The sequence below is a fragment of the Caloenas nicobarica genome, chromosome Z (genome assembly GCF_036013445.1).
Source record: "Caloenas nicobarica isolate bCalNic1 chromosome Z, bCalNic1.hap1, whole genome shotgun sequence".
NCBI classification, from domain to species: domain Eukaryota; kingdom Metazoa; phylum Chordata; class Aves; order Columbiformes; family Columbidae; genus Caloenas; species Caloenas nicobarica.
The window spans coordinates 16,175,142-16,199,431 of record NC_088284.1 but is presented as its reverse complement, the minus strand read 5'-3'; the positions used below and the strand labels follow the sequence as shown (position 1 = coordinate 16,199,431).

General features: G+C 39.7%; 1 protein-coding gene across 1 annotated transcript in view; it reads left to right on the top strand.

Moving 5' to 3' along the window:
• AP3B1 (adaptor related protein complex 3 subunit beta 1) overlaps positions 1-24,290 on the top strand; it is a 158,663-nt gene that overhangs the window by 7,838 nt on the left and 126,535 nt on the right. The window contains exons 2-5 of the mRNA XM_065655822.1: positions 3,841-3,916; positions 8,945-9,019; positions 17,556-17,651; positions 19,020-19,180. Coding sequence (XP_065511894.1) covers positions 3,841-3,916; positions 8,945-9,019; positions 17,556-17,651; positions 19,020-19,180 — 408 coding nt within the window. The remainder of the gene's footprint in view (positions 1-3,840; positions 3,917-8,944; positions 9,020-17,555; positions 17,652-19,019; positions 19,181-24,290) is intronic.

The following is a 24,290-nucleotide window of genomic DNA, read 5'->3' as shown; positions in this document are numbered from 1 at the left end:
GAAGAGTATGGCATAATCAGAGGTGTTTAGTTGCTGTTTGCCATAATCAGCATAAAAAGTAGTGGTCAGGGTCCTTTCTCGCATAAGACTCCAGGCTGTTAAAATGGTTCGGCAGTTCTCTTGACTGCCAAGATCTAGGTGTTTTGGGGGTACTTTTGCTCTTATTTTGATGCACTGGGGTGGTGTTTCTGAAAGATGTAGTTTGTGTGGTGGTGTAGTGTGGTGAGTTTTTTGTTTTTGTTTGTTTGTTTGTTTTTATGGTAGGGGAGTAGAGGGAGCATGAAAGAGAATGAGAACTAGAAAAATCTAACCAGTCTTTTTTGTTTACTTTTTTACAGTAACATCTATAAGAATACTACTAACTGGTAGGCTTGTCATAGATCCTATCATATCCACACTCTGTATCCAGAAGTGGTGCAAAGGCCTGTGAAGAAAGCAGTGCTTTGAGGCAGAAAGACAAAAGTAATGTATATCTTAAAGGCTACAATCATAAAATGTGAAAACCTAGAAGAAAGTTAGAAATCATCTTCCTCCTTTTAACATTTGACCAGTAATTTAATGAGAATGTATTATTCTGGATGTGTTCTGTGATTTCCATCATGTTGTATCATCACAGATCTGTCATGTTTGATGCTTTGCATGAGAGAAAGTTAGACAATGATTTTGCGCTCCTGATTTACAGTGTCTTACCTTTCAAATTCTTTTATTGAAGAATACAAGCCTGTGGTGGTAAAGATTACAGAGGTGACAGAGTACTGATTCCTTAATATATTACTAATTGGCTCATTGCCTCTTTTTGGTAGATGCTATGAAAAAAATAAAGATTGTATTTCATAACCTTTTCATATTGTATATAGGTATAATATTTCTAATTATGGTCCATACCAGCGCTTTCAACTGGCAACTTTTTAGAACAGTGGGGCTGTATTGTATATAGAGGTTGAGACACTCAACTACAACTTGGGAATGCAGGGAAACAGGTGGGACTCTTCTTTTTCTCCCTCTCAGTCATTTCAACCCTTCTTGCTCTTAGGCAAAATGGGCTCACAGACAATTTATTTACTCTTACAAAGCTTTTTTTGCACCTACTGTTGTTGGACCATTACTGTCCTGGTTCATGTAGCTCCGTATTCTTTATCATCTATTATATTAGGCTTCTTTAAACCTGGTTTTGCTGCTGAAGTAATAAAGCTTATATTTCAGTCATCTATAGTATGTACTTAACTCTGTAAAGCTGGAATTATTCTTAAAGCTTTAGTGGGGAGAGGCCAAGGTATTGATGCAGCTGGAGGGTTGCTTGCATGTTTCTGAGCTCCTGGCAAGTGAACATAAGTGATAAAGAAGTTATTTGTCTAACATTGTGTGCTGAAGATCTGTCACTTCAGAATAACTAATTAATATAGAAACATGAACAGCAGTGTGAGGCTTGCAAATATGCTTTCTGTTTTAAGGGATTTTACTTAAGGATTGAAATTCCCTTACATCATCTTAATGCTTGGAAGATGACAGTATTTTTGTACTGTACACTAAACTATATTATGAAAGACTGAAATGCATTTGCCTTTTCCATTGTTCATTGAGCCTGCTGATAAGAGTTGGTTTTGGAGGGAAATGACCTTTGAAATCTGTGTAGGATATTTGTTTCTAGAAGTTGAAACAGCAAGGGAGTGGGTATCCTGTTACTTAATAAGATTTTATTTTTTTAAGCAGACCTCAGTCTCAGCAGGCAAGCTGGGTTGAGTGCAGTATTTTTTTTTTTTTTTAAATACTATACTTGAAAGAATGGAACAGAATTCTACAATGCTGGGTAAAATAATTGAGGTGTCTTGCACTATTAAATCTGCTCTTAAAGGGCGAAACTTTGAGGTTACACTGAAGCCATATCTAACTGTTGAAGAAAAAAAGCTTGCTGCTGCTGATCCTGAAACATATGAATATCTGGAACAATATTTTACTCTGTAAGTATGTAACACTTGGTAATCCTGGATTATAATTTTTAGAAAAGATTGAAAGAAAATTACATCAGTTCATGTAGCAATTAATTTCCAAATGGATTCATCAAGCACTTGTGTGTTTTTTTAAATTTATTTGTATTTTTTTTCCCTGGTGCTGCATTTCTCTTATGAAATGAAGGCTGTTACCAGGTCTTCATGTCTTAGTTTCTCTGGTTTGTATCTTACCTGTTAACATTTCAAAATGTTTTAATTTGAAATGTGTGATGGAATATCTTCTCTAAGCAGTTAGAAGTACATTTCATGATTAGATACTTCTTTCTTCTTTCTTCACATCTTAAATTCACCTTTTGCCTTTTTTAAAACATATTTTTTACACTGGTAACTCATAGTCATCCTGTGATAACTGACTGCTTTTGTCATTCCCATCTTCTGGGAGGTAGTCTTCAGCATGTACTTGAATCTTCTGCTGTGTTACTTCCTCCATTTTTGCTACTTGATCCAGTATTTCACAAAACATTTTGTTTTGAAAAAGTCGTTAGACTTAAATTGGAAATTGCTTGTAGGTATCTGCATCCTAAATTTTGCATGTTTTTCTTTTGGCTTATTAGGAACAAATGGTGTTTGGGTTTTTTCCCCATCTGGTTGTGGTTCTTAATTTTGTGGATGTATACTGAACTGTGTGGGTAGTGTGAATTTCTCAAGGAAGGGCACAGGTAGATGCAGTACTGGGTCTGAAAATACAAGGAAAATAATCTCTATTAAAGTGACTCTATGCCTTGCAAGTAGTAAAAAAATGCTATTTAAAGGTTTATGAAGAAATGGATGGTAACATTTTGTCTCATTGTAACTAATTCTTGCTTTGGCTTAAACCTCTTTTTCCTCCCCATCTGAAATTCTGAGGGCAATGATAAATCAGAATATATCTAGGTTTCGCATTCACTTCTGAAATTCTGTCTGGATTTCTATGTTGCCCTTCACAATGTGAAAACTCACAGGGTTTGTAAACTTGGAAAGCTTTTGGAGTTTTTTTTTTTAATATTGCAGGTATCCATTCTTGAGCCATTGTTCGCTTCATATTTTTAGTACATGAGAAATCTAGGCATTACAAAAGGCTATTTCTTCAAAGAATCTTTTTTGTAAACTTTCAGAGTCTATACATGCAATTAGACTGCTGTCCTTTGTGTCTAAAAAGCCAAGCATGGTGAAGTTTCTTACTAGTAGTGGCTAATGAGAAGCTGTATCTGTTAGAGAGCATCCTTACTGACTTAATATTTCTGTGTGGGAATTTTATTTCAGCTGTAAGAAGTGCTTGGACACTACATGTGTCTAATCATTGAGCTATCAATCTCATGGCATGTGGAACAGATGTATTATAGTATAGATCTGAGGCTTTTAATCCTGAGGACAAGGGACAGCAGTTTACAATCCAGAAAGGCAGATGAAAACCTGAGGTTATATGCTTGATTCTCCTTGAGATTTGGACCATACTGAAGTCTGCTATTGGGCTTTTGGTGATTTATGTAAGCTGATATTATATTTTAATACAGACATGTCAGCCTCAGGCTATTACATTGTGGCTCTTACTGGGCAAAAAGCGAGGAGCGAATGAATCAAATTGAGCTCTTCTCTTGCCTGAAGACTTCAACTTTCAGCTAACAGCAGATTAAAGTTGCATGGGCTTGCATTATTGTTGGAATCTGATAGATTCTTCTGCTGAACACTTCATTATACAAGGCCAGCCTGGTAACAAATACAATTTAAAAGTGGGCAAGAAGCGGCAATGCTTCACCTGAAGTTGCTGAATTGATGCAAGAATATAAAAATAGTATTCTCATTTTATTTTTTACTTTTTTCTAATGGATGTTTTACTGTGCTTCTACCATAGAAATGAAGACCTAAAGCAAATGTTGGAAAGCAGTAAAGATTCTGCAAAGCTGGATGCTATGAAAAGGATTGTTGGGGTATGTGATTTTTTTTTAAAAATTATTATTACTTTTATTTGTTAGCATATCTTTTTCATTATTGTTTTTATTTCTTGGATATGAATACTGTTTTTGCTTTACAGATCATCTACCAACTCAGCATTTGAATCTTTACGTGATATTTAAAGAAGTCCTTAATTTGGAATTTTGTGTAGAAATTGCTTTATCAAAATACATGCAGTCATATACTTTTAAGATATTTATGTAACAGTGCCAATATGGCTTTAAATATCAATTTTCAGTAGGGAGGTGAGATCTTATAGAGGAAATGGTTCCTTCAGAGGAGCCTCTAATGCTGCCTTAATTCAGCAGACAAGAAACAACAGAAATTTGTAGGAGTAAAATGACAAATTGGGTTTACAATTTTTACTTTTTTAGATTATATAAGGTACAGGTTGTATCATGCAATCGTATTCTTTCCCCCGACTCTAAACATGACAATTTCTGCTTTCAGTAGCCTCTAGTGATGAAGATTTTACTCAAGCTGGTTGTCTTCTGCTTTTGCCTTTGATCCTAGTCCTGCCAAAGAATCAATTACCTATTAGATCTGGGTAACCTATCAGCTACTATTTCATAGAATCATTTAGCTTGGAAAAGACCCTTAAGATCATAGAGTCCAACCGTTAACCTAAGAACTGCCAAGTCCACCTCTAAACCATGTCCCTAAGAACCTCGCCTACATGGCCTTTAAACACCTCTAGGCATAGTGATTCAACCACTTCCCTGGCAGCTTGTTCCAATGTCCGACAACCCTTTCCGGGAATAAGTTTTTCCTAATATCCAGTCTAAACCTCCCCTGGCACAATTTGAGACCATTTCCTCTTGTTCTAACACTTGTTACGTGGGAGAAGAGACCAATACCCACTTTGCTACAACCTCTTTTCAGATAGTCGTGTAGAGTGGTAAGGTCTCCCCTCAGCTTTCTTTCCTCCATTTCATAACATCAGGGGTTTTTTTTGGTGAAAGGTTTCTTGGTTCTTCTTCTCCAACATGATGTACAATTCCCCAGGGTTTGACTAGTGAGAGTCTGGCACACAGAGGTGCTGTTGCAAGAAATCATGGCCTTTAGAAGTGTCATGGTTTCAACCTGTGGTAACTTGCATTCTTCTGCTTCTTTCAGAAAAGATCTTTCTTCTGGCTTTTACTGTGGGTGGGAGGGTTGGCGAGAGTTATCTGTTTTTCCCTTGGTTTTCTTTTTCAAAAAGGTCGCCCGATCTTTATCTGTATTTGGAGACTGTTGCAATTGAATGTATGTGTCTATGTATGTATACAGGAGAATCAGAAACCATTAAATTGAGTCAGGTTTAGATTTTAGACCAAGGCTTTACTAGATTTTTTTTTTATTTTTTCCTACAAACAATGCTGTCATTATGAGTGCACAATGAGCAAATGCACTTATTATAAATACTTGCTACTGTTACATATTCAAAGCAGTTCTTAACAACTTTTCCTTTAATTTTCTATAATAGAAGTATATGATACAATAAAGCTGGACATGTGTACTTAGCACTGGTAGCTGTGGTGCTTGATGGTCTTAGGCTTAGGTGATCAGGCACAGGAGGTCTTCAGCAAGGGAAGGCAGAACTAAATTGAGCACACTCTTTCTTCTGCTCCTACACTTCTCAATTCCGTATTTTTGCCCTTTTGTAAGTTCTCAGTCCCCATTCCAAATGCTGGAAGAACACTACTTTCCAAGATAGCAGCAGGCACCTTCTGTTCCTTGGGTATTTTACACTTGCTCAGCTGCTGCTGCTTTTCTTGAAGCAGGAACAGCCTTCTAGCTCATAAAGTTGACTGTTCTTGAGCACAAGTGAGTTGTTTCAATTCCTGGATTCTCTGTTTTCAGTCTCTTCTATATTTTCTATGTATTTGCTGTTATCCTGTGTTTAAACTCTGTTTCATAACAGACACCTGGTACTAACCTCTGGTTCACATAACAGACAGACAATGAGCTTTACAGGCCAGGACTGGGACCTTGCACAATTAGCACAAGGCCCTGCAGCAGTGGTGATAAAATTCTTGCTGGGCACAAAAATGCCTGTGGGTTACCAGTTGTGTGCTTACATTTAGAGAGTTCTCAGGGATCAGATACGTTTTCCAGAGATGAAAGGCTTCCTCTAGCCTTATTATTAGAGGAAAAAGGAACTCTGTTGTTGGAGTATTGTTTAACATGTCTCACTGGAATGCTTATTTTCACTAATTTTAGGTAGGGGGAAAAGCTGTGCATAACAATAGTTTTCTTATTCTTTTAGTAGACTTCAAGAGGCAGAACCTTCCTTAGTCCATATAGGTGTGATGGAAAAGTACCAGGATAACAACGCTTATAGCTCCTTTTGCTGCTGCTTCCTCCTCTAAAGTGGTTTGCAAACTCTCTCCTGGGGAGGAGGAGATTCATTACAAATAAAAACAAATCCGTCTTGCAGAGAGTGACTTTTAACAATGTAATTTCAAGCCTACGAGTAATCCAGTTTTGATCTTTCCACTCCCTCTCTTACATGAAGATATCTAAACCTACCTTCAGCTCAGATACGTATGTGTAACTTTAATGATCAATGTCATATCTTTTTTTTTTTCGGTCAGTGTGTTATTTTTGATGTTTCTTCCTTACATGCATGGCATAAAATAATTGTAGTCTTGGAAGATTACAAGCAACACTACTGGTTTAGAAATTAATTCAAAGTGTATACAGAACTGAGTTTATTCTACTGTATGCATGAAAACACAGTAGCTGATATTTCTTTTAAAACATACACTGATATTACAACGACGACGATATTGATGTTGCCAGGTCTTGAAACCTGTCTGAACTTCACATCTGGGGAAAAAAATCTCAGTGGAATTTTGCTCATAAAGATTTCTGAGCATAAATTTCGTAAACAAATTCACATGCCATCTCTGTCTGTCTCTTTCATGAAAAATAAAAAGTTTAGTGCACCCTGACATTAAATAGCACTCCTTCTAGAATTAAAGTTTCTGTCTGTGCAGGAACTCGAGATATATAAGCAACACAATTGGAGAATGCCTAGGCACAGCAACAAAAATGACATGATAGACCTTAGTCTTGGAAAGAACCATTATATTCTTTCAGGTTAATGATCCATGGGAAAGGAGGATTTACACTAATCGTTATGACTTAATGAGTCAAAATACACTCTTTTAAAAGACCCTAAATACATATTTACATGGTACACTGGAGCTATTATGGTTGATCAGTTAAATAATGCAAGTAATGCATAGAGTCATACTGTTACGGCCTGTCAGGGAAGTCTGAGGATCATCCTAACTTCTGTTGCATCAAGATGAGATGATTGATAATATTTTATTCTATGGTACTTCTCTGCAGTGCATCTTGCTACTAAGTTCTAGTTGACCGTGGTCATTCTGAATCTGGGATTTATTACAAAGATCCCCCAGTCCTGACAGCCATGGTGTAATTTAGATTCTTAGTTAAACCCCCTTGAAACTCATACAATGTGCTTGCTTCTTAGTTTGTCACTTCCTATGCTTTAATACAGCTACAATAAATAATTGGTTAAATTGAAATGTCATGCTGGACTGCTGCTCTTAAACCCTTTTGAAAGGCTGACTCAGCAATAGCTTGAATTACAACTACCTTTTTTCTTTTTCTAGTGTCTGTCTTCTAACCTTCTCTGAATATACAGTTTGTCAAGATATTGCCTTGTTTTGTGTGTTCTTGCTTTTGTTGTATGAGATCCTAGTTCTTTATGCCCTTACTATGTTTTATCAGTGAAATACGCAGACCTGCAAGTTAGGAATATGAAGTTTAATCAGCTGTATAAAGTTGTGGAATGGTGGGGATGCGAGATGGTTTTGAACAGCAGTAACTGCAGTTGCAAACCTCGTGATCCTGTGTTGGATCCCTGCATATTTGCTGTCTTAGTGAGCTCTTACCCTTTCTGAGTAGCTTGATGTTTGGCTGACTGGATCCTGCACTTGACCATAGCTGGTGGTGCTCTGAGTCTGCATTCAGAAGCACTGTAACTTCATGTAACACATTCAGTAGATTCCAGGGTTTACAGCATGAAGTACTGGCAGAGATTCTGCTGGAATTAGATTTAAGATATAAGAGAGTCATGCAGCTGTAGTGTATATGGAAGTATTTTATTCCTTCTAATGTACTTGGTTTCTTATAAATAACTCCCTCCTTAGGTTGTTCATAAAAGGGCTGAAGCTAAACTAGGGTTTTGTTGTTTGTGCTCTTTGAGACAATTTTATTGTTTCCTACATGCCCTGGTTTCAGATTTCTCTGAGATCAAATATGAAAACTTCCTTCATTAAAAAAAGAAAAGAAAACAAAAAAACACAAACAGAAAACCAACCCACAAAAAACCTGAAACCCCACAGTGGGCTGACCTTGCTTTTACCTGTTGGTGGTGGTTGTTGTTGTTCTGTATAAACATTTTAAGGCCTTTTGTGTTTAACTTGCTATGGAAAACAACCTTGCTTTGTTTTAAAGTGCGATGTCTATTTTTTTTTTTTCCTCCTCGGTTCTGTTGTGCACTAAGATTGTTCCAGTGAAGAGGAACGGGACTTAAAACCTGTATAACTTCTGCTTTGTTTCTTTTTTTTTCCTTTAGATAGGAGCTCCCAAAAGGTAATTTTGTAAAGCTTTTCAGATTAGCAAGATCTTTGTTTTAAGTCATTTTTAAAGCATTAAAAATACTATATGATATGGTAAAGTCCAGTTCGTTGATTCCATCCCCCAAACTTATAACCAGCCAGGATTGTTGGTGTGTGTGTGTTGTGGTTTGTTTTGTTTGTTTTTATGTTTTTGTGGTTTTTGGTATGGGTAGTGTCCTGTAAAGTCTAATAGTTAACAAAAAAATCAGACTTTATTCTCAGTTTCATAGAAATCAGGCTTGAAATACAGATCTGGAATAAATGCCTGTCTATTTTAAGGAAAAAAACCAACAGAAACACTCTAATAAATTATAGTACTACATTGCCAAGATTTGTATCTCCTTTTATTATTTTTTTTTTTTTCAGATGATTGCAAAAGGAAAAAATGCTTCTGAGCTCTTTCCTGCTGTTGTGAAGAATGTTGCCAGTAAAAATATTGAGGTATTCGTATAGCTTGTTAAGCATACTGCTATGGAATATCTATTCATGAAAACTTTACCTAATTGTATCTGACTTCAACATAAACCATAGAATCTCTAGTATTTTTTTAACAGAATTTCTCAGGGTTTAATTTCAATGACAGCATTATGGTAGTAGTTTAACATGTAAATAAAGAACCTACTGGCTGATTTGGAGGGCGGAGTAATAACTATTTACATTTAAAAATTGATTGATTAGAGAAAGTTTGGAAGTGTGTGCTAGTAATTCTGAGGAGTTTATTAGAGGTGTGGTGTTGCTTGTGAAGTTTGAGTAGGGATTGTGCTACATTGTATTAGAAAACATCTATGGCAGATCAAGGCTGAGAGATAAGGGCTGGGTAAAAAAGTTTTCACTGTTTACATGTAGTGTATTTATAAAAGGAGTGTCTCAGTATTGGGATTGCAGAATGAGATCACTTTAGCTCAGTTAAACAAGTCTATATGAATTTGTGGTTAGACAAAATGTGATGTTACTAATGAATTGCATTTAAATTTTTTCGTTTCACAATACCTAAGTGTTGGGTTTTTGATAATTTAGTATAGAGAATTTGTTTAGTACTTAATTAGTATGAATGCCTCTGATTCCAGAAGATTACAGAAGAGTAGCCTTCAAATCTCAGAATCTTTTGGAGAGATGTGACTATTTGGAGTGTGGGGGAGACAGGTCCCATCTTGAGCAGAGAAGAAATTTTTGCTGATATGCAGTGTAACCTTAAATCTTTGGGTTACTTTTATGTTTTGCAAGACATGGAGACTTCAACTGAAGTCATACACGCATGTTTGGAATATGCCCTTAGTCATTTATTTTGTATGAAAAATTATGAAAGTAGTGTATGAAGAGGCAGACAAGAAAAAATTAAGCTTCCTATAAAAGCAGCTGATGAAGAACTTGAGTCATAATCATCTGCAATAGGAATTATTTTCTTGAGACAAGTTGCTTGAATACATTTATTCAACTTGGACTAAGTTGTGTGGTGTGACTTTTAATTAAAATAAGATTTATTTAGTAGTTGTTTTCAGGATTGCTATACATAAAAACAGTAGCAGAAATACAAGTTTCGCTTTCAGGGTGTTTACCATCCATTTTATTTTAGCAGCATATATGTCTTTTCTTGCCCCAGTATCAGGAGTTAGACACACAAAGTAGCTTGCTTCTGTATTTTTTTTTCTTGTAAGAAAGCAAGAAAAAAAAAAAAAATTCATCTTGGACTAGTGAAAATTCAAATTTCCTGGAAGCTGAAAAACAGAGATTGCATTCAACTGGGATGTGTTTAAATCCACAGGCTTACTATGTGGCTCAAGGAAATCTAAAGCAGCAACTGCATTAGAAAGCTGTACAACCAGAGGTTTTATAAAGAAAATGTTACTCTGCTCACTACCAGTACTATGCACAAACTGCCAGCTACAGTGCAGAGCTATCAGAGTTATAGTTGACTTGACTAATGAGATTTAGATGAAAATAACATCTATAAATTTGTAGTTCTGAACTGTGTAGTGACCAACAAGCGTCAGTTTGAGGAAAGCAGAGCAAGCAGGCAATGATATTAGTTACTTTCTACTGCACGGGATCATAATTTTGTAAAAATGCAGGAAATAGTGATTTGAAGCACTGGCTTTTAAGAAAAGTCAATTGAATGCATGCTCCAATTCTTCTCTGCTCTCCTGGAAATATGTATTTCAGCCTGTATTATTAATAGGAACAAAAAAATCCCCTTTTCCCTAGCTTATGGCACTGATGATTATATTTTCCGCAGTAACGACTTCAGCAAACTCCTGTGTCTGTCTAATGTGCTGCAATATACAAGGTCACAGATATGTCTGGGTTTTTTTCCTTGTTTTATATGAATGGATAATAACAGTCAAGTTTGAATCTAATTTCAGCTTTAAAGAAGTTGTTATTTATTAGCTACTACTTTAAAGCTTTGTTTTTTCCATTCTCTGAAATAGTGCACCTATTTGACTGAGGCCAAATAAGGACCTCTAGTAAGTCAAGGAGGCAGAAGTGTGCAAAGATGACAATTCAGAGCCTTTCAGAACTTCCTGTATTAAAATAACTTTAGAAATTGTAACTGTAATTTTAATAATAGGTGATAAAAGGAAATGGGGCAAGGAATCACACTTAGACTAGTTTAATATTCCCTTCTGCTTTAACTTGTGTTTTTAAGTTACAAGTACTCTAAGTCCAGTTTTGAACAGAGATACCTTACACCAAAGAAGAGTGCCTTGAACTGCATTGTTCATCTTAAGTGTTTTTAAATGTTTGACCTGGAACTGCTAGCCTAACAGAGGCAAGACTGCATCAGTTCCAGGCTGCCAGCCCAACCAGTAGTAGGAGTGTATTCCTGCTAAGTGTGCAAATGCATGATTATGTTTTGTGTATATACAGACACACAATAAATGCATGTACACAGAGGCAGCCACGTAAATTGACACAGGGTACTCACATGAAAACAAACAGCAGCAGCAGCCTGGCAGTTAAAGATGAAGGTCCCCAAGTGGGAATGTATGTATACATACATACGTAAGTACAGTGTGGATCTCTTCAACAGCTGGGCTCAGACACAGTCTGCCTGGTGGTTGGCCCCTGCATCCCAGTCACCCCTCTTGCTGGCACTGGGACATATGGGCCTTTGAGGCTGCAGCCCTCATTCAGTTGCTGGTATAGGCTGCTCTACATGTATGAATAGGACTCCACCGCTCCCCCAGTAGCTGCTCCCTCATGATCTTGCCCTTAGCCACACAAATGTGTGCTCATGTGTGCACATATGGACCTGGCCAGAACTCACCTGGTTCTCTACTATTCAACCTGCTGTGGTTGTGCCCTTAGAGAGATGCACACAAACACATGGCTCTTGCCCCTTGACACCCATAGACCATCTGGGTTCTCTGGTAGCTGGATGGGCCTCTCCTGGTCCATGCCATAGCCAGCTGCCCTTGTAGTCCTGCCCTTAGATGCCCACACCCTTATCTACCTCCTTCCCAGGCCACTTCACCTACTCACGTGTTGGTGCAGCTTGATCCACGGGCACACCTGCACCCATTCCAGTCACTGGCACCACAGACATATGGGCTTGTGCTTGGTTTCACATACTCCAGTCACTTCAGTTGCTTGTACCCTTGCTCCTGGGCCCTCTGAACTGTGGTCTCAGCCCAGGTGCTGGCAGCCAGACCCTCACTTGTTCCAGGTGCTGGCCACCATTGACACAGGGGCCCCTATTACTTGAGGTCCCATTCCAGTTCCTGGAGTCACACTTAAGATTCACTCTGGTCTCTCTTGTTGCTGGAGCCTCTGGACCTGTGCACCCTCCAGCCTGTGGCCTGACTGTAGTTGCTGGCACATACGTGCACCTTCATACTGAGTAGAGAATACCTCACCGAGGAAAATAGTTAAAAATGGAATTTAACGAGAAAATACAATAGGTTGTGCTGATCAGTTGCAGAGCAGAAAAGGGTAGATGTACCAACCAGCAAACTGTTTAGATGTGTCCAGCCATTTTTATTTGCTTATCTCTCTGTTTTCACAGAATGGTTAGGGTTAGAAGGGACCTCTGGAGATCATCCAGTCCAACGCACCTGCTGAAGCAGGTTCACCTAGAGCAGATTGCACAGGAATTTGTCCAGATGGGTCTTGAATGTCTCCAGAGAAGGAGATTCCCCAACCTCTCTGGACAGCCTGTTCCAGTGTTCTGTCACCTTCAAAGTAAAGAAGTTTTACCTCGTATTCAGATGGAACCTCCTGTGCTTCAATCTGTGCCCATTGCCCCTCATCCTATCGTTGGGCACCACTGAAAGGAGTCTGGTCCCATCCTCACGAGATATTTATAAACATTTATGAGGCCCGCTCTCAGCCTTCTCTTTTCCAGGCTGAACAGACCCAGCTCTCTCAGTCTTTCCTCATAAGAAAGGTGCTCTGGGCCACTCATCATGTTTGTAGCTCACCGCCTGTCTCCCACCAGTAATTCCTTGTCCTTCTTAAACTGGGGAGCCCAGAACTGGACACAGTACTCCAGATGTGGCCTCACAAGGGCAGAGTAGAGGGGGAGAAGAACCTCCCTTGACCTGCTGGCCACACTCTTCTTAATGCACCTCAGGTACCATTGGCCTTTTTGGCCACAGGGGCACATTGCTGACTCATGGTCAACCTGTTGTTGACCAGAACTCCCAGGTCCTTCTCTGCAGAGCTGCTTTGCAGCAGGTCCACCCCTAACCTGTACTGCTGTCTGGAGTTATTCCTCCCCAGGTGCAGGACCCTACACTTGCCCTTGTTGAACTTCATCAGGTTCTTCTCTGCCCAGTCCTCCAGCCTGTCCAGGTCTCGCTGAGTGGCAGCACAGCCTTCTGGTGTGTCAGCCCTTCCTGCCAGTTTGGTATCATCAGCAAACTTGCTGAGGGTGCACTCAGTCTCTTCATCCAGGTCATTGATGAACAGGTTGGACAGGACAGGACCCTGTACTGACCCCTGGGGAACCCCACTAACTAAAGGTCTCCCACCAGACTCTGCACCGTTGATCACAACCCTCTGAGCTCTGCCATCCAGCCAGTTCATTATCCCTCTCACCATGCACTCATCCAACTTGCACTTCCTGAGCTTGCCTATGAGGATGTTGTGAGGGATGGTGTCAAAAGCCTTGCTGAAGCCAAGGTAGACAACATCCACTGCTCTCCACTCGTCTACTCAGCCAGTTGTAACATCACAGAAGGCTATCAGGTTGGTCAAATGTGACTTCCCTTTGGTGAACTGATGCTGACTACTCCTGATAACCTTCTTTTCCTCCACATGCTTGGAGATGACGTCCAGAATAAATTGTTTCATCACCTTTCCAGGGATGGAGGTGAAGCTGACCTCTCCTGTTCTCCATGACCTTTCAACGATGATGGAGAGCAGCTTAGCAATAACATCTGACAACTATCTCAGCACCTGTGGGTGCATCCCATTGGGGTCCATGGATTTGTGGATGTCCAGTTTGTCCAAACAATCTTTAACCTGGTCCTCCTGAACCAAGGAAAAGTCTTCCTTTCGCCAGACTTTCTCTCCAGTCTCTAGGGGTTGCGATTCCTGAGGGCCGGTGTTAGCAGTAAAGACAGAAGTGAAGAAGGCATTCAGTAACTCTGCCTTCTCTGTATCACCCAGCACCAGGGCATCCTCCGCATTCAGCAGCGGGCCTACATTTTCCCTAACTTTCCTTGTGCTGCTGATGTACTTGAATGCTGATGTACCTTCTTGTTGTCCTTGACATCCCTGGCCAGATTTGCTTCCAAGTGGAGCCTGGCCTTCCTCACCACATCCCTGCATACTCTAACAGCCTCTTTATATTCCTCCCAGGTAGTCTGTCCCTTTTTCCACATTACATCATGTTGTGGCTTGACCCAAGCTAGCAATACAACCACACTAGCCACTTGCTCACCCCCTCTCCCACCTCCCCAACAGAGGAGAGAATCAAAAGGGAAGGGGGAAACTTGGATTGAGATAAACACAGTTTAATAAAATAATAAAATACTAATAGACTACTAATAAACATATATGTAAAATAAAAGATACTCAAGGCAATTCCAAATGAACATGCTGAACCAGCCAGTCCCACCAGCCACACGTGGTCCCACAGCTGGTCCCAGAGAGACAGAAGGGAGGAAAAGGTAGAAAGGCTCAGAGGCCTCTGCAAAATGGCAAAAAACCTGAACTAAACGTCCTGCACCAAACATTCCCCAGGCTGTACCCCAGAGAGAGAGCAAGAGGAGCAGAAGAGCAAGAGAAAAGGAGACGAGAAACCAGAAAGCCCCACTCTTAAATCTGGAGCATTACACTAGTGGGATGGAATACTCTCATTGATCAGTCTGGATGTCAGTCAAGCTCTGCTCCATCCCTGCTCCTCTTCCTTGCTGTCTGACACCTGTGGGCAGGGAGCTCAGAATGTCCTTGTCTCTCAGACCAGAGCAATTAAAAACATTAGCTCTGTGCTGGAGTGTTATCTGCTTGCTCTCAAACTAACTCCAAATAGTGAGCATGCTAGCTATGAAAAAGAAAGGTTTCTAATTGCACGAAGAAAATTAACCCATTTTCAGTCAAACCAGCACACATAAACATTCTTCTTCCACCTGAGTTTTGACTGGAATTCCTTACTCATATATTCCCCAATTGTTCCTCCACAGATCATATGGTTTCCTCCAATTCTCTTTCTACTTTGGTTCCTCCCCAAACCATCCCACAATAAATCTTGTGCAATCCCAAAACATTCTTCATCTGTGTCCCATACCTGTACACAGAAAAGCCCCTTGGTCTGAAATCTGTCCTGGTGTTGACTCTTGATGGATTTAACACCTGGATGTGGGAGCTGAGGCTTTCCTGAAGTGGACTTGGTGGGGGCCTGACAGGGTGTCCTTGCCTCTGAGTCCTAAATTTGGGGTTCTTCCTACTACTGTCTCTCTGCACCTCTGGGCTGATTGGGTATAACTTGCAAATGTGCCTCAACCCCAGTTGTCTGTCTGTGCTCCTTTATGGGTATGCAGACAAGGTTTTATTATATAACCCAATATTTATTATCAGAAGCCTTTCGTTGTTTATGTTTTATGGACCTTATATTTTAAAACAAAGAGCAGGTGAAATCACATGTCTTCCTCTAGGCTGTAGTTAAAGTTCTCTCATTACTTCTTTTTCCACAATTTAGTGCTAATGTATTTGTGCCGAAGGAGACAGTTAAACTTAAAAGAGAGAAGGGCATTCAGTGAAGACATCTGACTAATTTCTTTATCAAGGTTAGTTAGACGGCAAGTTTAAGTCATAACGTAGCTATATGTACAGCCATCTAGTTAGCACTTCTGCGTCTCAGAAACCTTCATCATGGTCCAGTTCTTGAGATGCTTTTGAAATGATGAAGTTACTGGGTTAAGTCAAATTTTTAGTACATTGGTCCTGATCTGTTTTCTGAAAACTTTTTGCTAAATTTTTGCCTGTTCTTAAGAATTCTTACGCAAATCTGTCTGTACAAATTGGTACAATGCAGTGCATAAAACATATAATTTCATGTGAGTGACTTCATATCCAAGTGGCTTTCCTGCCCAGAAATGGCTGCTGTTTTTTGTATTTTATCAAGGCTGAATGCTCTGATACAGGGAAATGGAGGTGAAGATGCAGTAGAACACGTTCATTTGTTTTAAGAGAAGCAAAGGGCACCTTATTGTTTACAGAAGTGCCTTGTGATTTTTGTTTTTATAAGTACACACTGACCTCAACTTGATTATGTGCATCATGTCATGGATGGTAAGGATACAAAAAATGACCTAATAAACAATTGGTGGTATAGAACAAAAATAAGCCTTGGTCAATAACTCATGGAGTTTGATGTGCTTATATTGATAAACTAATTAAACAAATCTGCCTGTGTTCCTCAAGCCTAATGTGCCCCTGTTATTATTAGTTTTATAGAAAGGAGCATTTTAACATTGAATGAAGGTAAATGGTAAAAGAATAGTGTAGTCACGAAGCTATAAGTGCTTCCATTTCTAGTCACAGAGTGGTTTCAAGGAAAGGAGGCTTTCTTTGCACACCTGCAGTCATTCAATGCATAGGCCTCTTGTGGTCAATGTTGATTGCTGCTTCTCTATAGTTGAACAGCAGATAATTTAGTATGGTGTAACCTTCTGTGATTTAATATTATGCTTTTTGCCAGAATTGGCACAAAGATACATCTTCTGATAGTGACAGTAACTATAGCACAGCTGTAGTTGAGGGTCTTTCAGAATTTTCCATTATAAACCCCAATAGTCAGTTTACAACGCCAATGTAAAAAATGTTTTCACTGCTTCCTGGGCATACAGTGGCCATGAGGGGGTAAAGTGAACTAAATTGAATACCCTCCTCCCCCAGAATCGTACTGAGGTTTTCTTAATCTTTGAATATTGCGTCCTTTGTAGTGTGCTTATATTGCCTACATCTTTTGAATGCTTGTAGTCAGGCAAAGATGGATCTAATACCCTTTGCTTTTGTCCAAGACATAATCAGATATGCTCTTTTAATCAGATTTAAATAGTGTAAGTTACCACACTTCAGCTGGAAGTTATATTCTCTTTAAATGTTAAAGTAATTGATTTTGAGTTTCAAGGTAAAGTAAAATAGGCTTGTTGAAATCCTTGGCTGTTGCAGTTTAAGCTATTTTCCATAAGGAAAAAAACATGAGGAGCGCTCAGGTGGTCAGTTGCCACATGTCAACTTCTTAGATTATTCAAGTCTTTATTTACTAGTTGTTAATATAAAGCAGTGCTTTGTGTTATTAGCCTTCATCTGACTGTGTCATTAATTAGGTTATATTGTAGCACCTCAGGGAATTTCTATTAAAAGAATTACAGTAAATCATAAGATGTATGAGAAGCGTGTGAATACTCCAGTGATATATTAGCTCTTCTTTCAAAGAAGAAAATATTGATGAAAATGTGTAATCTAGCACTTAGTTTTATAGAATTTGAAAACTTGCTGATAATGATGTTCACTGTGTTTTTCTTTTCAGATAAAAAAGCTTGTATATGTTTATCTGATGCGTTATGCAGAGGAGCAACAAGATCTAGCATTGTTGTCCATCAGTACTTTCCAGCGTGCTTTGAAAGTGAGTGACTACTAAACAACATTTCATAGAGAATTCTGAGCTGGTATCACAAAAATAAAAATATCTGTGCAAGTGCAGTCTGGTAAACTAAAGCATCTAAATATCTGCATCTGATAAAGTAGTTTCAGCTCATGTCATTGACGAGGTTTTTTGTGCTACCTCAAACTTCATCAAGCAGTTAAGCCTGCATGAAGTAAAGTTACTTCACTAAAGAAAAGCAGCAAATTAGTGCTCTCAAATACATATGCCAAACTTTTAATTTCTGTCATGCCTTTTCTCTTTCCATGTTAGCTTATGTATGTAGAAAGAATATCCTGTTATTACGCTGTTATTAGAAGCTTTGCAAACTCTGATAAGAAATAATTGTTTTTTCCAAAAACTGTCATATTAAGTGCTTTCACCATCTACATACTTACTACTCAGAAACTGCTAAGATGTATGCATTTTGAGAGCTTAGATGTACTGAACATTAAGTAATACTGGTCTGAAAACCCATGTTGCCAACTCTCAGTCTTCGGGAGAAACATTCTTTGGGAAGTACCATTCTGGCAGACAGTACACTGAATTAATGCTGCTGAAATTTCAGTTTGCTAGATTTTAGAGGATTTTGTACTTGCTTAGGCAACATTTTTTATGTGTGTTACAAGCCCATGATTAATGGATGCAGTTTACATAACAGTTCCTCCAAATGCAGATGTTTTGTGCCATTGTTGTATCTCCAAGCTAACCCTAGCATTGTTAAATGGGATCAAGTACTGGGACGAAATAAGGGAGCATAGGAAATAGAAAAAAGTCTCAAAACATTTAGCTTAATGTTTTGACATCTTCTTGAGAAAATTTGTTTTGTTACTGGCTTCAGTTGATAACTTGCGGTAAAGCATAACATGAATGTGTTGTCAAGAACTTCAGTGGAAGTGTCGCAACTGAGAACCACATTTTTGTTTGACAGTTCTTATATTTAAGTAATAAAACTGAGCTAGATGTGTTTTTCAGAATATCTGAATTCCACTGGGATTGCAGAAAATGTTTAAGACCATTAAATAAAATATTGGTCTTCTTTATCCATCATTCCCATATTTTGCTTGGGAAAATGAATTATGTTAATGTCTTCCTTTGCCAGATTTGCAGATTTTCCAAGTGTTTCAGTGTTTTCTTTCTTACTCGCTTTTGCTTTTTTTGGTTGTTCCTTGTGTGAAGTTTGGCGCATTTTCTTATGAGTGTGGCCTTAGTTTGCAGGCCTGACTGATAGTCAGGTAGATTTACATGTTTTAATGTGCACTCACTAGGTATTGTAAACACTGCCAAGAATTTAATGATGCATTTCTGCACTATCTTATTTTATTTCTCTCCTCCTCTCTCATTCTTTAGGATCCTAATCAGTTAATCCGTGCAAGTGCCTTAAGAGTTTTATCCAGTATCCGAGTCCCAATTATTGTTCCTATTATGATGCTTGCTATTAAAGAAGCCTCTTCTGATTTATCTCCTTATGTGAGGAAGAATGCAGCCCATGCAATCCAAAAACTGTACAGGTAAGTGATTTTGACAAGTACAGAAGAATGATTTTAGGATTGCTGAGGGCTACGTTTATTAAGACTACTAGGTGAGTTGACGTGACTCAGATATATCGGATCCGTTTCTTAAAAAGTATAAAGTGTGTGTAGATGTTCCCTCACTCCACTTATTTGCTTGGAGTTCAGGCAAGTCTCTTGCTTGCTAGAATAACAGGATAACTATGAAAAGATACAAGAAGAAATGGATACACTATCTTTTGGTTTTAATATACCAGCTATTGCCATCTGTGTAGCAACTATTTTGATGGATAGTCTCAGAATTGAGTATTTCTGTGTTTGGCATCTGTATCTTTCAGCCTGAAGGCATTTGCAGTAGTTTGCAGTACAGGTGACAAATGAATACTGACTCATAGAAATTTTACCTGTGCAAATCCAAATCTTCCTCTTCCCTCTTCAGAAATTCTTGTTGTGCAAGAGTTCTTAGAGGTGGGTACTGGTTCATACAGGTGGGGGCAGCAGAACCTGTACCTTTCCAAAACAGAAGCAAGTATTTATTCTACTACTTATTTCCCTTTTATTTGGCCTGTGCCAAAAAGAGGAGGATGGGAGGTGCTAGTGATTCCTACTTAAGTAGCCTGAGGCTGCTGCAGTTCCATGTCTCCTCCAACCAACCACAAGTGAGGCTGAGCACGTATTCCTGATGGGCACATACACACACATGCAAGCAGCCTTCTGTACAGGTCAACACATACAGAAAACAGCACTCATGCAGACAAAACCAGCACCAACAGACTTACCTTGTTGCACTTTCTGGCTGGTCAACATGCAGGTGCATTAGGGAACCTATTATATGTACAGTACGGTTCCCCCAGTAAGGATCCTAGATGCTCAGCCTTTCTAGTAACTGACCTTGGGTACCCCAGGTTGCTGGCACTGGCACATACAAGTGCACAATGCTTGCAGCCCTGCTGCACTTGCTGTTACAGACCCCCTCAGTCAGACACACACATGCCTCCACCCTTTCACTCGAACACTATGAATCCCACAGTAGCTGGTTTTAGACACCCAGACTATGCTGTAACTGGCCCTTATATCCCCTTGTCTCCAGTTGTCTCACACTGGGCAGAGAGTAAGAGGTGAGAGAAACAGAGAGACTGAGATGCACAAATGGATATCTCGGTCAATCCCCAGACCTTACAGTCTCTCCAATAGTTGGCCTGGATGCCCTGGTCCCTCTGGTAGCCAAAATTTCCAGTTGTCACCCTTGGAGACATACACACAAGGCCAGCACAGACCTGTGGCCCTACTTCAATACCTGGCTTCCCAAGCCACCTAGTCTGGATGGATGTTCTTTAGCAATCACACAGTGACATACATACTTTCTCCAGTTGCTGGTACGGCAGTTATACGGATCCCTGTAACCCATGTCCTGACTTGAGTTGCTGGAGCTTAGACCTCCACATCACATATGCACACAGAATAGAGACTGCCTCAGGCAGGAAAATAGTTAGAAATAAAGTTTAATGATAAAGCATAACAGACTGTGGTCATCAGGTGCAGAGCATGGCCAGACAAGCGTGCTGAGCAGCAAAGCATTTACATACAACTGGCTTCTGTTATGCACCTATTCCTTTATTTTCCTGTGCATGTTCCTCCTGAAATCATCTAGATCCTTCCCTTTACCTTATTTTCATTTGTCCCATAAACATAGTAAGTCTTGTACAATCCCAGAATGCTCTTTCTGGAACTGCATAATAAGTCTTGTAGCCCTGTAGCTAGTAACACCCCTAAGTCTGAAAGGTGGTCTGGAGAGTTTCTCTCGGTCATGGTAGGTTCATTTCAGGACAATAAAGCTGATGAGTTTTCCATGGCAGCACTCTAAAGAACCTGGTGACTTCTTTATGGTGTCTTTTTTTTTTTTTTTTCCCAAGTGAGCCAAGTGCTCATATGTGATGGCCCTGGGAGTGCCTGGGTCAGGTTGTTATTGGAGTTGCCCCCACCTCTGTACTCCTCTGTGTGGAGACAAGCCTTTCATCATGTAACCTGACAAGAGGAAATGGATTTTTAGTCTCCTCATGCTGTTTGAGTAGTTTATTTTTTTGTAGCATTAGTTTCAACACACAAAAGACTTTTTGGCCTGAATTATTCTCCATACACAGAATGTCCTTTGATTTTCTGATAGTATCAAAAATATTTAGAGGAGTTTGGCAGTAATGGTATCTTAGTGCCAGCAAGGCACAGCAGTATCTGCACAGCAGGCTATTCCATGGAATTTTAACTTAAATTGATGATTCCATTTTTTTCTCGTCATGACAGGCAAAGTTTATTTTTCTAATACAGATTAAAGAACTTGGTGACTGGTGCAAAACTGGAAGATGCTGAAATCTAACTTGATTGCTAAAAGACCTTTTTATCAATTTTTCGTCCAGTCTCCGGATATGATTGCATTTTCAAATGTAACTTGTATTTTTTCTTATCTCTGGTTCATATGGTATCCTATGCTTACATGATGTCAGTAGCAAGATTTTCAAATCATCCTTGCAAATATCGTAAAAAGGTATTTTTTATGGCAAAAAATACAGCACGTGGTAAAAAAATACAGCAGCACAATCTAGAGAAATTGTCCTCACTCCCTTCTAGTTTCCATGAATTTCTGACTGGTTGTAAAATGGATGTCTAGCTCACATAGCAAGGGAAAACTAGTGAAACTAATGTTATGTGAAAGTTTCCTTGATGGTATAGAAGACCTGTGCATCATTCATGAGTTTTCACTTCATGCAGACATTCCAGGCATCATGGTGCAAGTTTTCAAGCTGCTGTAGCTGCAAAGTCCACCTTGCCTGGACCAGAGTAACCTTTATGGTTACTTGTGAGTGGAGTTGTAACTAACAATTGTGTCCTTGGTAGCAGGATTTGGAAACGGAAGCATGTGAACTTTTATTGTCATGTTTTCAAAACTTACTTGTACAAATGCTGTATCTGATAGCACTGGTTAACTGCAGGACCAAGGGAGAGAGTATAGTTTTCTGGATCACTTTAAGAAGTGGCAGTACTGGGAACTAGTGAAGAGGCTGTGAAATTAACCTGTCCACAGGCAGGCCCAGCTGGCTTGCCTGCAAATAATGGTCTTTAACAGGCAGCCTCAGCTGATGTTTCAACAAAGGTCATGACTGGTAGCTCCACAATTCAGCAATTCAGATCATATACTAGTGGCAAATTTGTCTTTTGGACTGTTTTAATGAGCAAGTCATTTCAGAGGGCTTTCTCTGAAGTTGGTCAAAATCAGAATTCTGGAGGGGGCAGGTTTTTGATGTGAAAATCAGTCAACAGTTTATATACTCTACTAATTGCTCCATCTTCTGTGAGCGTTTGAGTAAGAAATAACAGTTTATTCTAATAGTGCCTGTATGCGCCATTTACTTTCTGTTTTCCATGACTTCCCTACTTGTTTGATAGTCCTGTAGTTCAGTTAGTGCTCCAGTCAGACCTCTGGATGCAGGTTCGATACTCCAATCTTCCTTGCATTTAGTGTCATGGTGTTTGGATGAAAGGCTGACCTAGAAGAGCTGGTTCATTAGTGGTTCAATCAATCCTAACAGCAGGAAGCTTACATATCAAACAGAAAAGATTTCAGGCATAGTGTGAACAGCAACATTTGTGCCCAATGCAATCAACATTGCCAGGTACTTTGGAGTAATTTTATCATCGAAAATGTCAGACCTCTTGCTTATTTCACTTAGAGTGCATTTGAAAGCTATTAGTATCTTCTGTCTATCAATAGAAAACGCTACCATGTACTTGCACCTACTTGCAGCAAGATTTGGAAAAGGAATTTTTGAAACTCCCATCACTAGTATTAATAGACGCCATCCTAGTAGATACTGTAATGGGAGCAGATCATTCTGAGCCCTTTAGCCTGTTCTTTTATTTTGTCTCCAAGAATGCTGCCTTCCTTATCAAAATATCAGGAAAGATGAAGGGGAGGAAAAAACTGGTGTTTTTCAAAATTTCTTAATAATAAGTACTCAATTCTTTCCCTCTTTAATTGCAGAATCACAGAATCACAGAATGTTAGGGATTGGAAGGGACCTCGAAAGATCATCTAGTCCAATCCCCCTGCCAGGGCAGGAACACGTAGGTGAGGTTACACAGGAAGGCGTCCAGGCGGGTTTGAATGTCTGCAGAGAAGGAGACTCCACAACCTCACTGGGCAGCCTGTTCCAGTGTCTGTCACCCTCACTGTGAAGAAGTTTCTCAAATTTAAGTGGAACCTCCTGTGTTCCAGTTTGTACCCATTGCCTCTTGTCTTATCATTGGTTGTCACTGAGAAGAGCCTGGCTCCATCCTCCTGACACCCACCCTTTACATATTTATAAACATTAATGAGGTCACTCCTCAGTCTCCTCTTCTCCAAGCTCAAGAGCCCCAGCTCCCTCAGCCTTTCCTCATGAGGGAGATGCTCCACTCCCTTCAGCATATTTGTTGTCCTGTGCTGGACTCTCTCCAGCAGTTCCCTGTCCTTCTGGAACTGAGGGGCCCAGAACTGGACACAATATTCCAGATGAGGTCTCACCAGGGCAGAGTAGAGGGGAAGGAGAACCTCTCTTGACCTACTAACCACCTCCCTTCTGATACACCCCAGGATGCCATTGGCCTTCCTGGCCACAAGGGCACAGTGCTGGCTCATGGTCATCCTGCTGTCCACCAGGACCCCCAGGTCCCTTTCCCCTACACTGCTCTCTAATAGGTCATTCCCCAACCTATACTGGAACCTGGGGTTGTTCCTGCCCAGATGCAAGACTCTACATTTTCCCGTGTTATATTTCATTAAGTTTTTCCCTGCCCAACTCTCCAGCCTATCCAGGTATCACTGGATGGCAGCACAGCCTTCTGGCGTGTCAGCCACTCCTCCCAGCTTGGTGTCATCAGCAAACTTGCTGATAGTACACTCAGTTCCCTCATCCAAGTCATTGATGAATATATTGAATAGTATTGGTCCCAGAACTGACCCTTGAGGCACTCCACTAGATACAGGCCTCCAACCAGACTCTGCCCCATTGATCACAACTCTCTGGCTTCTCTCCTTCAGCCAGTTTGCAGTCCAACTCACTACCCGATCATCCAGTCC